Raw genomic sequence first — 12,703 nt, forward strand, 5'->3', positions numbered from 1 at the left:
ACATGATTGAAGAACTCAGCAAAAAAGCTTTTTAAAAAAGCACCAGAGAGCCCAAACTTCACAGCTTGCATCAGATCAGAATTTTACAAAGACAAACGTATCTGACAGTACACCCTCACTCCACATTCAGTTGGACCAACTTTGGTTTGATGAGGGTGAATAGTGTCCCTTGCAGGGATACTGGGATGTACATTAGGATACAGTCACACACTGTAGAGATGTAAAATAAGACATCCAGTGAAATTGATGTTTGTCTGCTATTTGTTTGTCTGCTGTAGTCTGTTGTTTTACTGTGTACTGAGCATGGAGAGGCTTTAGCTGAACGCAGTTGGGAGATAGTAATCTGATGTAGGGCTGAGGAGGAATAGGTGATGGGGGATAGGGGGATAGGGGGCAGGATACGTGCATGTGGCGTGGTGGTCATGGGGGCCAGGAAAGCCGACAGGGCAGGACAAAGGGGTCAGTTGTCCTGGGAGACAGGGGGCCCAAAATTGGGTTTTCATTACATTGTATGTATTGGATAAAGGGGCCTTTCAGATTACTTTGTCCTGGGCCCAGCAAAAGCTGTTAATGGCCCTGGCGGGGCCGAGAGGGAGAAGTGGATGTGGGCTGTGTTTAGAAGATGGAGGAGGCACAGAAAAAAAGGAAAGGTGATTTGCGTCAGTAGAACCAGAGGTTAGATTACATGATTGGGGGAACTCTTGAAAACTCTCTAAGGATCATTTTTCATTTTCTGTCACTCATGGAAGATGCTAGTGTGCAGAAGACCCATACCTTAAATGGGCAACATGCCAATGGGGACTCAGTTTCGAGTTCGGCCTGGGTCATTCCCCAAACCTTACCCTACCTCTTTCTCACTACCTTCGGTATTCGTTGCCAATAAAAGCACAAAAATCCCCCCACAAAAATATTTGTAAAACCTCGGATGGCAAAACCAATTCAAAAGTACTTTTCACCCTGTTACAAGTCAACGAACTACCCAAATGATTTTGGAAATGTCATGCTAGGGTTGCTAATGAAAATGCTAATTTTAATCGGTATAAAGAACAATTTAAAGTTCTGAAACTAAATCGAAGAGGATAACTTGAAACACAGTTAGAAGACAGAAATTGCATCGTGTGGTGAAATGATTTTGGAAATGATTTTGGAAATGTCATGCTAGGGTTGAAAACTGCTAATGAAAATGCTAATTTTAATCGGTGTGCACAGAACAATTTAAAGTTCTTAAACTAAATCGAAGAGGCTAACTTAAGAGACAGTTAGAATACAGAAAATTGCATCGTTAGGTGGGAGCAACGTTTGTGGAGGCACCTTTTGCCCTCTCTGTGGTACTACATAAGCCTGCCATTGGGATAGGCGGCTATAATCCCACCATGGGGATGAGCGTCAGGTTATTAAGTTATTTAATGGATGGCTGGCATCGGATGGTGCTCATTATCTGTGGTGAAAGCACGGGGCTTAGCGGCCCAATGGCAAGTGATGATTACACCCCCAATGTGTTGACCTCGGCTTAGGCAGGTCGCATATTTGGCTGCCTGGAGCTCTAGGTGAAAGCCTACACAAGCCTGGGACTGACACAACTGGGCCTCAGTCCAGTCTACGCTATGTAAAATAATACACTCACACTAACATGAGTGCCACTTCACACACTTAGGAAACAGAATTCATACCAAGAGTCTTTAAATTACTGCACGATGCGACTATAGAGATTTAGGATTGAAGAAATATTATATACTGAGGTTTGCCTAAAATAGGAAGATAGCTCATATCTACAAGTTAGCCTACAGTGGTGTATTGGAAACAGAAAGTTACAGTATGTGATGTAGACAATATACTCAGTGCTGAATAAACAGTATGTGCAACACATATTTTACCCATCAAGAAAGCACATCTTTTCTGTTTAAGGGGTTGTTTTACGATGTGTACATGTTTTTTTAGTCTCCGCTATTAAACTGCAGCTGTGGTGTACTTTATATACTGTACTATTTGTAGAAGTATTCATTACACACCTAAATCTTCAGAGCAGTTGAAAACCTGTTGATATCAGTATCGGAATCCTATTTATTGGCCCAATACTCTATGCTAACATACACCAGGCTCTATGGCAGATGTTGGATATTGTGAGGGCTTGCTGTTGTGTCCAACAACAACCTCCCCAGATAACACATATGGGTCTATGAATTTTTTTAATAGATATTTGCTTGATATACACATGCATAATTGACAACAGCTCTCCGCCTGTCTACATGTCTCAAAACCACTGCGATGTTGAAAATAAAATTGTCCTTATTCCACTCTCTGTGGGGTTGTGATTGGCAAAGGCCACAAAAGCAGGAAAACATACAGCGCATATTGTGTGTTTTGCAGGGTTTTCTACGGCCACAGTGTCCAGATTAATCAGACAGAAATCACATGTACAAGTATGGACATTGTACCTTCCCAGTCCATTGTGGCCAAGTATAAGTACATATGATGACTCTAGAATAGATTACTGTGATTAGTGGAACATTTTTTATATGTTTTAGGTAGCTGTAAGATGTACACCAGAATGTCACATACGTATGTAGATAACAGCTCAGCTCCTGGTTACATGTAGTATAGACCATCAAAAGTGCAAATTATGATTCTGTTGGTAGGTGTTTGTTGTGTTTGCATGACTAATTGCCATTATGACAATTAGAGTTTGACAGCCTCAACTCATTATTTGGGACATCTCGGTGAGTGCTCAACAACTTCCATGGGACCTCCCACCCCAAATCACCCACTGAAACACCCTATGCATGCATACTAGGGGTGTAACGATATCGAACCGAACCGACGTATCATACCGAAAAGACCTGTACCGAATTGAACAGTGCTGTACCGAGTAAAAGGCTACTCTGTTCATGTTTTTACATTATGCTGCTACTACATGCTGAGGCTCGTGCAGAACCCTGAGAGAGAATGCAAGAAAAAAACAGGTGTAGAGGCTTGGTCTTTGTAAAACCTTGAGGAGAAAGTACTATTTCTTACACTGACGAAATCGCCGACCCAAAGTAGCAGGTTGAATGTATTTGCTTTTTTTCATTTGTATTTTGACAATATTTTGGTGAAATTTACAACGTGCTGAGGAAGAAAATGGTTTTCTATTTTGTTCCCATATACTGTACCGAAAATGTACCGAACCGTGACCCTAAAACCGAGGTATGTACCGAACCGTGATTTTTGTGCACCGTTACACCCCTAATGCATACAGTGGTATGCGTTCACCTTCTGGAGGTGCACAACAGCTCTGTCACCTACATGCTGTAATTAAATGCAGAGGTAGAAACAAAGACTTGACATTTTGAATGTGAATCCGTGTCTATGCCTATTCCTATGCCTATGAATACTGTAATGCAAAAGCCACATATCTGTAGGGCGCTGGGTTGCTGCGCTGGTGACCCGGGTTTGATTCCGGTCATTTGCTGAACCTTCCCCGTCTCTCTCGGGCCGCTCATTTCCTGCCCCTTTGTAACTGTCCTGTCACAATAAAGGCATAAAAAGCCCAAAAATATCTGTTAAAAAACTAGCTGCCACAAATGGATCAAATGGATTATTGTTGTTTTAATCAGCCTACTCTTGTTGTTTTAAGCTGCTTAGTGCTGTAGTGCGAAGGTAAAAGCACAGTACTGCTTCACCTTGTGGAAGTGCATAGCAGCAGATACTGTGCAGTATATGCAGACTGTGATGCCAAGGTTAATTTATATATAAAAAGAAGACAATCTGCACACTTGAAGTGTGCGGATTGTCTTCTTTTCATACAGGAATTTCTACTGAATCCTGCACCTTCTAAACAGAAGAGCGGTGGTGGCCTATCACAACTAAGGTTCATTTATAAAAAGCCTTCACCTTCTGGATGCGAACAGCGGCGGCGTCGGGGTCCAGGGTGCAGGTGCTCTGGCTCTGGACCAGCTGGCTGCCGCGGCCCTCGTCACGCCGGATCTCCCTCATGAAGCCAGCCCTCAGACGGCCCTGACGCGCACGCTCGCTCGCCTGGATCACCCGCACCGCCTCCTCCAGCGACATACGCACAGGCACCGCGCCCTCGCACACCTGCGATAAGGAGGAGGAGGAGGATGGATGGAGGAGAAAGAAAGAAAGGAGAAGGGGTGTGTGAGAGGACATAAAATAAAATGGCTATGTTTCCATGAAGCAGGGTGAGTGATTCAGACGAATAACACATCCACACCTACACTGCACCCTCACACACCTGAGATGAGAGAGAGAGAGTGAGGACACACACTGCAAATTTTGTTTTCATCCAACACTTAGAGAGTGTATTTAACATCTTCCAGGGTGCATTTGGTCCCAGAACACTCTCTAAGGTGTTGAATTAACCCTGGTGAATTTACTTACTAGTATGCACAATAAAGTGTTTATTCACTTGTAGAGTAGGAAAGAGCACTCTGATGAACATTTGACTGTTTAGGTGTTGAATAAGTGACTAAGAGAGCACTATAGAGTAGGGAGAAGGTGGGTGTGAGAGAACATACATTGAAATGATGATGTTTTCATCAAGGGCATTGCTTTTTTCATCAAGGGCAAGTATTTTTCATGAGGGGTGAATGATTCAAAATAGTAAACCATCTGCTGCACCACTCCCAGACACACCTGGGGGAGGAGGAGAAGGAGGAGGGGCAGGAGGAGGAGGAGGAGGCGGAGAATGTGGGAGCGAGAAAAGATAAGATGAAATGCTCATGCTTTTTTCATACACATCAAAGTGCTTTTCATACGGGGTGAATGATTCAGAAAGGTAAACTGAGAAGATGAAACAAACTGAAATGAGGAGCAGTAAATTGGGGAAAAAAAGGAACTGCTGGCCTTGACCATGGCTTCTTGGCCATGGCTATACTGATACGTCGGGGCGCTGGGTTTGATTCCGGCCCAAAGTGATTTTCTGATCCTTCCCTGTCTCTCACCCATTACTTTCCCGTCTCCACTGAAACTGTCCTATCCAATAAAGTCAAGAAAAGCCCAAGGACATGTCTTTGAGGAGAGGAGAGGAGAGAAGAAGAGCAGAGAGGAGAGAAGAGAAGAAGAGCAGAGAGGAGAGGAGAGGAGAGGAGAGGAGAGGAGAGGAGAGCAGGNTGGAGGAGAGAAGAGAAGAAGAGCAGAGAGGAGAGGAGAGGAGAGGAGAGGAGAGAGTAGGCCCGAGGTCACAGTATTTCCAAAGCAGACTAGGAAATGTAAGGCATAGAACAAATCCAAATATGTTAACATGCACCGGTCCTTCACAGACCTGAGAGGAGACTTGAGCAGTTTGCATAGGTTAAAGAGGGTTTTTTCCCCCAAGTGCAAAAAAGTAAAACCATCAAAACCAAATGAAAGTTCTATTGAAGTTCTTAAATGTTTCTGAGGCTTTTGGTGTGCGGATTGTAATTCTTTTGCCAAGTAAATCTGTCTGTTCTGCATCCTAACCCCCACATTGCTCCTGGGGGTCATACCTGTCAGTCTGGATAAAAACATCAGCTAAGCATAATGTGATGTAGCCTAATGTAAAGACTGAAAAGAAAGTATGCAGAAGCCTCTATGAAGACACTGCTACACATGCACAGAACAGAACAGTGACACACAGAACGATTTGAAAAACAAGACAACGCATAGTCTCAGTATGCTGCATGAACCTTGAGACATGATGTAGTGAAGTTGCAGCGACATCATGGATGGATTAAAATTCAAAGTCAAACGCAGCTTTAATATCAAAACTGGTCAAACTGCACTGGTCAAACACTGTGTATGGCCCACATTGGTTTATATGCTGCAAGCTTACATGGCATGAGGTTAAACCTTCAAAACATTTAAAAATGATCGGTGGCATGCTGTTTTAATAAAACACAAGTTCTCCATGCGTCACTTTTTATAGTAGGGGGTGCTGGATGACTGGAGTGGATGTGAGCTGTTTTGCGGCCACAGTCGCACATGTGCTTTACGTACTGTACATGCTCCTGTGTTAATTCAACACTTGTAGAGCATTCTGGGACTAAATAAATACTCTAGAAGATGTTAAATCACCTCTCTAAGCATTGATTTAACACTGCAAAATTTCACTCTGAGTGTCTTACGTACATGCTCCTGCTGTTCTAGGTGACCTCCTTTAGCTAGAATGTGGGCCAGCATCCTCTCTCGCTCCTTCAGGACACGAGTCTTCTCCCAGACAAAGTAGCGCGGGATGGGCACCTCTAGGTCAGCCTGCGGAGGTAGAGGAGGAGAATAGAAAGGCATACAATGGCACTGTGACTTCACTGTTAAGGGTAGCCACAAAATGAAGACTTTACAAAGACTGAAGAAGGCCAAAACTAATGTGTCCTGTCAACATTCCAGGACAATAGATTCATGATAGTCTGCCAACAAACAAATGGACAGGACGATCAGACAGATAATATGCAGTCAAAAACAAGCTACGTAAAAACAAAAAATCATTTGATCTGCCCTGTAGCATATTTGCAGCATACCATTTTTTACCATGTCAGCTATTCCCAAATTGAGTCTGGGGCTCATGGTCTAGTGGTCTACACAGCTGGCACAGCGGTGCCCAACAGAGAAGCTGACTGGGGGAGGGACAAATGGATCAGTTGCCCAGGGCCCAGGAAGAGGAGGATGTCCTCTCTCATTATATTGCATGAATTAGGTAGGGGGGGCCTTTGTCCCGGGCCTGGCCTACGCTGCCAGGGGCCCTGCTGCCCAGCTTTCTGTTCCCAGCTGGCATAGTAAAGTGTCACACCAGCACCAGCCCAGACTCATGCCCTCACGGCCCTGTTACTATTCATATCTTCTGCTCATGCAAAATGTATGTGGCCTACTAAATTACACATATGAAACATATCTCTGATATCTCAAATAGCTGTTGAACTTTTTCTTGGGGACTTGTGCCTGGTTAGCAATAACACCACTACCGAAAACTTGATCAAGACCCATGCACAAATGTGAATTACGTACTCTCCTCTATGCCACCTACAATTGGTGGAAGGGAGGATGCCAGCTCACACCTTTAATGTTATTAATAGTTAATTATGTACTAATTACAAGCATATTACAGTGTATTAATTATTGATGTATTATAAATTAGTACAGCGTATCAATTATTAATTAGAAATATTATCAAATTAATATATGAAACTGACCCAAGATATCATTAGCCCATCACTTCATTCAGGACAATTAACTGTTTTGGCCCAATATATACGAATAATAATATATATAAAAGTTCAAGCTGTAGATATCAAACTCAAAAAGTCAGAGAATGCGCTCACATCAGTAGCACAGGTGCTTGACCAAACAAAAAATCCCTGAAAGGAAAGGATAGGTCTGCAACACTGTTCGGTGCTCCCAGACAAAGTTAAATGGCCATTACACTTTGTCAGGGGAGCATCGGTCTGTGTTGCGCACCTATATTTGCCTTTAAAGATATCCGACTAATGGCCCTACCGTGGCTGATATGGTGGGGCACACGTTTACCACTCGGCCGACCCGGGTTCGATTCCCGGTCCGGGTCCTTTGCCGGTTCTTCCCCATCTCTCTCTCTCTCTCCCAGCTCACTTCCTGTCTCTCCTCCACTATCCTGTCTCACAAAAACCAATAAAGGCTGAAAAGCCCCCAAAAAATACTAAAAAAAAGATATCCGACTCACAGGAGTCATCTTCATGTCCTGCAGCATGTCATCAAAGTAGTGGAACTCGGAGCACTCCAGCTCCACCATCTCGTTCTTGAGCTCCAGAAGCCTGCCCATGACCCCCTCCAGGACGGTGCGCACCACGCGCCTCTTCTGCGGGTGCACCATCTGGTCGTACACCTCCTCCAGGCGCCGCAGGATCTGCAGGTACTTCAGGTAGAAGCCGGCCAGCGTCTGGAAGACCTGCATGCGGTCCCTCTGGGGGCGAGGCTGCACGGCGGGGAACTCATCTTCCAGGAGGCCCCCGAGGAGGTGGTGGGCCGCGGCCCAAATCCTGTTGTACGAACTGTGGAGATATGATATTGATAGTAGGGATGAAAACTATTAATCAATTAATTGACTTTAATCGATCAATGCATTAATCGATTAAAGATTATTAATCGCAATTAATCGACAATTCAACTGACAAGAGACCCAGGTGAAATGGGCATGTGAAGAGTGTGTGAAGAGGGGTGTGAATAGTAGGAATATTTAAATCACCTTTGGAATAAATAATTGAAATAGAATTAATTGAAATGTGGTATATTATCTCAATTTTTAATTAAAATTTGTAAATTTAGTAGTTTTTTTTCGAGAAACATTGAGATTTCCGGGGGGAAAACGTTGCTTATCAATTAATCGTAAGTCGATCGATAAGGCTACCAACTAATGATTAATGAATTAATCGATAATTTGCATCCCTAATTGATAGGAATCAATATTTCGACTATGGGAAGGAGGAAGGAAGGGTTCTGTATGCATCATTCAGCTTGGCAGGTGCCACACAGTAGGCAGTAGGAGAGAGTAGAGAGAGAGAGGTTCCATTGGCCCATTGTTTCCGGGTTCTATTATTGGGGGGGGAAATCCCCCTTTAGGCAGACCTAGGCAGACCTGAGGACTGTTCTATTCAATGCTAGGAGCATTATGACACGCCCCTTTAGGCAGACCGGAACCTGGTCATGTTAGGTGTCCATAGAAACCTATTATGTTGGCATATCTCTATCCTTAAAGAATCTCTGGTAGGACAGTGTCGATGAGAGGGAGGAGCTGTAGCACACTGCAGACCAAACCGTTTATTTTTTTCATTACCTCCTCGATTATGCTACACTTTTGATACCTAATGCAGATGTGAGGGTAACCAGGCAGCAGTGGCATCCATAGAGAAATCTCTGCTCATTCAAAATAAGAGTATGTGTCATTTTCAAACATATTACGTACATATGATACTGATAGAATATTGATTACCTTTATCATGAGGAGAACGTCAGCTTCATGTCTAAATGTTATTTTCTCAGTCTCAGTACCAAGGATGGCAGGCCTACTTTATTATGACTTTACCCCATTAGTGGAGTGCATCAATGGATAAAATTGTGAAAAGTGTCAAATTGGCATCCTATATCAAAAAATCACCAGATGGTATTGGGCACCAGCTGACCATTGTCTGTATCACTTCACAAAAGGAAAAAAAGGCTTTCTCAGACTATCTCTTGGCCTTTCTTGGTGGCAATTACTTTGGTATGCAATTCCCTAAAAGAAGGGATAAAGTGAATAGACAAACAGTTGAACAATTGACATGATGTGTCATTTCAAGCCCACTACACCATGTGGAACTCTGTTGTTTCCATCCACCCACTTTCCTCTCTGTCAGGGAGGGTATTTGGGTTCATCTATTGCGAATAGTAAAAAGGGAGTTGATACAGAGGTGAAACCGAGTCCTTTTCGTATTCGTATGTGTGGCTACACAGTGATAGCCTCCAGGCACTAACACAGTGTCACAACTAAGTGGTGCTGGAGGGAACCTGAAATCAAAGGGCAGTTCAACCCACAGTTGCTGTGAAAGAGGGAGGAGAAAAGGGAGGAGAGGACAATTCAGATGGAACATTTACAATAAAACTGAGTAGGAGTTCCTTTCAGATACCCTAACTGGCTCCCAAACAAAAGCGGTCCAACTTCAACAGTTCAGCAGGATTCTTCAGTGAAAAACTCCACTCCTAAAATTTGCTGATGAAACCTTGCTCTATAAATCAGGACAAACATATTTGTCCAGAGACACTACAAAAGGAGATGAATGTTAATGAAAACAAAAAAAGCCAAAGGTTTGTGGGTTGAAAAGGTTTCCTATGGAGGGGAAAAGCCATTCTAGGCGTTTCTTCCCACTACACTATCTGTTGTTTGAATGGGCTGAGTTTCACTCTAGGGGTGCTTATTGCCTCTCAGGACAAAAGCACCGAGTTGTGAGTTGTCATAGTAACAGCACTGCAACGTGGACTTTTAAACCGCTTTAAAACCTAGAAGTGTTTAACTTTAATACATCTTAAAAGTGAAGTTTTAAAAAAGGCAAACTACATCCGATTAAACAGGGAAAATGCAAATGATGTGCGCAAATAACATTTGGACAACCTCGCAACCTCCTTACTATCACAACATTCCACTGGAACTGTTGCTTCATAAGAACATTCCTCTACGTGTTGTGGCAATATTTAACTCATATGCATTTCAAATGCGCGTGTTGCGGGGGAAAAGAGAAGGAAATAGGCCTACCTGTGTGACATTACTGCAAGTGATTCCTGTGGGTATGCCCAAAGTTGTGGCTCAAAAGGCGCATGGTTACAGCACACGCAAATTTGCTACTGTGAATCTGACAACGTTCTTGATTGCCATAACCTGGGAAATCATTTTGAAAAACACTAGCCTATTTTATATCATGCATGTCATAGTGAAATTCCCAACGCGCGAGATACAAGCCCTCTGTCTCACACATTACTGCAACTACTGCTATGGAAACAAACGACAAAGAGGCTGAGAAACAGCCACAGTGCAGCGCATTTGTGTGACAACTGTTGAATAACCCCTCTCCTTTGGGTTACTTAGCTGCGCTAGACTAATGCCTTGTGGGTAAGTTTACTAAGTGAAACTGTCATCCAAGGCTATTAAATATTCAATGTTCTGTCTAATGCATGCAAAAGTTCAGCGTGCGAAGATTATAAACATGTTTGCAATTCGCTGGGCATCTTGCGTCTAGCAACAACATCCCACGCCTGCGCAATTCGCCAGCACATCCTCCACTGTGTATTTAAATTCAAATCCGACTTTGAGCATCGTTCGCGCGTAATATGGGTGTCACCGCTATTATTCCTCTCGAAGTGATGCGAAAATGTGCCTACTTGGTATCCGCGCGCATGTCGTGCACTTGACGAAACAGGTGCACCAGGAGCATCATGAACTATCTACAGTGCTTGTGATATCCCCTATGCCAGTTGTTCTTTCACCTCCCTATGCAAACAGTAAGACACATGCTACCAATCGACGACGCACATTTTCCCCCATATCATTTCACTTTCGCACATGGAAACCTAGTAGTCTCAGCCAACCTCATGGTCATGGACTGAAATGAAAGAACCATTGTGTGGCTAGATAAATTAAATGACAGATATAAATGAGGAATTCTCTCACTTCCCATTAAAACTACATTGCTGTGACGGTGTTGAATTGAGCTGTGTGTGGTTGGTTTTTAAATAACCACAGACTGTGAGAGCGGTATTGGAAACAGATTTACAGGGCCCAATGGAATAAACAGATGAATTGAGCATATGGAAATGAATGAAATGATGCTTCAGTTTTTCTTCAATCTGCCTTTGGTATATTTTGTCACTCTGACAAGAAGTTAACCCTACTCCTACAAGTGTGAATATCCATAAAATCCATGTGACTGACAGGCCAGGGAACTCTGAGCTGCACTACTGGTCAAAGGGTAGTCTATGCATAGGAGATGCCAAGGCTCCCGTCACAGTTTGATCATGTTGGACATCCTGCCACACCAGACGACTCTGTCCTCTGAAGACCCAGAGCTGCACTCTGTGTGACCATTAGTTCAAATTACACGGGGCAGAAGGAGCAAAGGGAGTGAGGATGGAACCCTAGTGATCAATTCCCACTGCCCCACAGAGAGAAAAAGCTAGGTTGGGGGGGGGCACAGACACATTATATAATTAATGATAAATGTGAAAGGCAATTATTGTAACTCGTGAAATGTATGTAAATCTCACACATGGGATAATACATACTCTTTGTGATACAGGCAAGGTATATAATGCACTACAAAAAAAACTCACGTGTGTAGGCAACTGCCATCAAAAATAGCTTATTCACATTCGTGTAGCAAATATTATTTTAATTGTTGGTGAAGGAAAACAGAATAAATCATTAATGAATCTAGGCCTATATGAATTAGACTGTATCAGACTGCGAAGGCCCTATGACCCTTCATCCATATATCCTGTGACTCTCCTGGACACTGAGGAAGTGCTGACGTATGCTGGTGTGGTACTGTAAAATTTTCAAATGTGCTCTGACTTCTCAGGCTAATTTCATATAGACTACTACAACACCACCCAAGTTATTCTGGAACTCAATTCATTTATTTATGAGTACGAGCTGCATGTGGTGTGGTGGTGGGGGCACTTGGGGGAGATTGTAATATGGCTGAATGATGTGAACACTAACAACAATGGCCCCCATTGTCCTCTACACTTCCACTCTGTATTAGCATTTTATTATTTATTTGACATGCACATCATCAATATTATCTTTCAGAAGTCGGGCAACAGGGCTGGCCTGGGAACGAAAAATGGCCCGGGCATTTTGTAGACATAGACCAGCCTCTAACACCCACTTTCATATTATATTTTGACTGGCTGAATCCAGCGTCTAAGTTATCGATGAACCAATGGGCCTGCCCTTCTAAATTGTGGGCCAATCCCCAGGAAAACAACAACAACAACAACAACAACAGCATCGGCCCCTGAGGACTGTCGGCCCATCTGGAAAATGCCCCGTATGCCAGATTACACAGTAAATGTTGCGGTGTTAATTCAACACTTAGAGAGTTCATTTGAGTCCAAATTATGTCAAATCAACTCTCTAAGTGTTAAATGAGCACTGCAGAATTTGGTGTGTACCAGTCCAGCCCTGGTCGGACCACATGGCCTCTACGCAGACGGCTCTCCTGGGGACCCGCGTTACAATAGAGGCCAT

The 12,703-nt window shown here is 43.3% G+C and overlaps 1 protein-coding gene across 1 annotated transcript in view; it reads right to left on the reverse strand.

Moving 5' to 3' along the window:
- Positions 1-12,703, reverse strand: part of iqca1 (IQ motif containing with AAA domain 1) — a 110,883-nt gene extending 98,180 nt beyond the window's left edge. Inside the window, exons 1-5 of the mRNA XM_063211859.1 lie at positions 12,628-12,703; positions 11,458-11,524; positions 7,649-7,976; positions 6,088-6,210; positions 3,871-4,074 (exon numbers count right to left, since the gene is read on the reverse strand). Of these exons, the coding sequence (XP_063067929.1) occupies positions 3,871-4,074; positions 6,088-6,210; positions 7,649-7,976; positions 11,458-11,524; positions 12,628-12,703 (798 nt within the window). The remainder of the gene's footprint in view (positions 1-3,870; positions 4,075-6,087; positions 6,211-7,648; positions 7,977-11,457; positions 11,525-12,627) is intronic.

The sequence above is a fragment of the Engraulis encrasicolus genome, chromosome 12 (assembly GCF_034702125.1).
Source record: "Engraulis encrasicolus isolate BLACKSEA-1 chromosome 12, IST_EnEncr_1.0, whole genome shotgun sequence".
Taxonomy (NCBI): domain Eukaryota; kingdom Metazoa; phylum Chordata; class Actinopteri; order Clupeiformes; family Engraulidae; genus Engraulis; species Engraulis encrasicolus.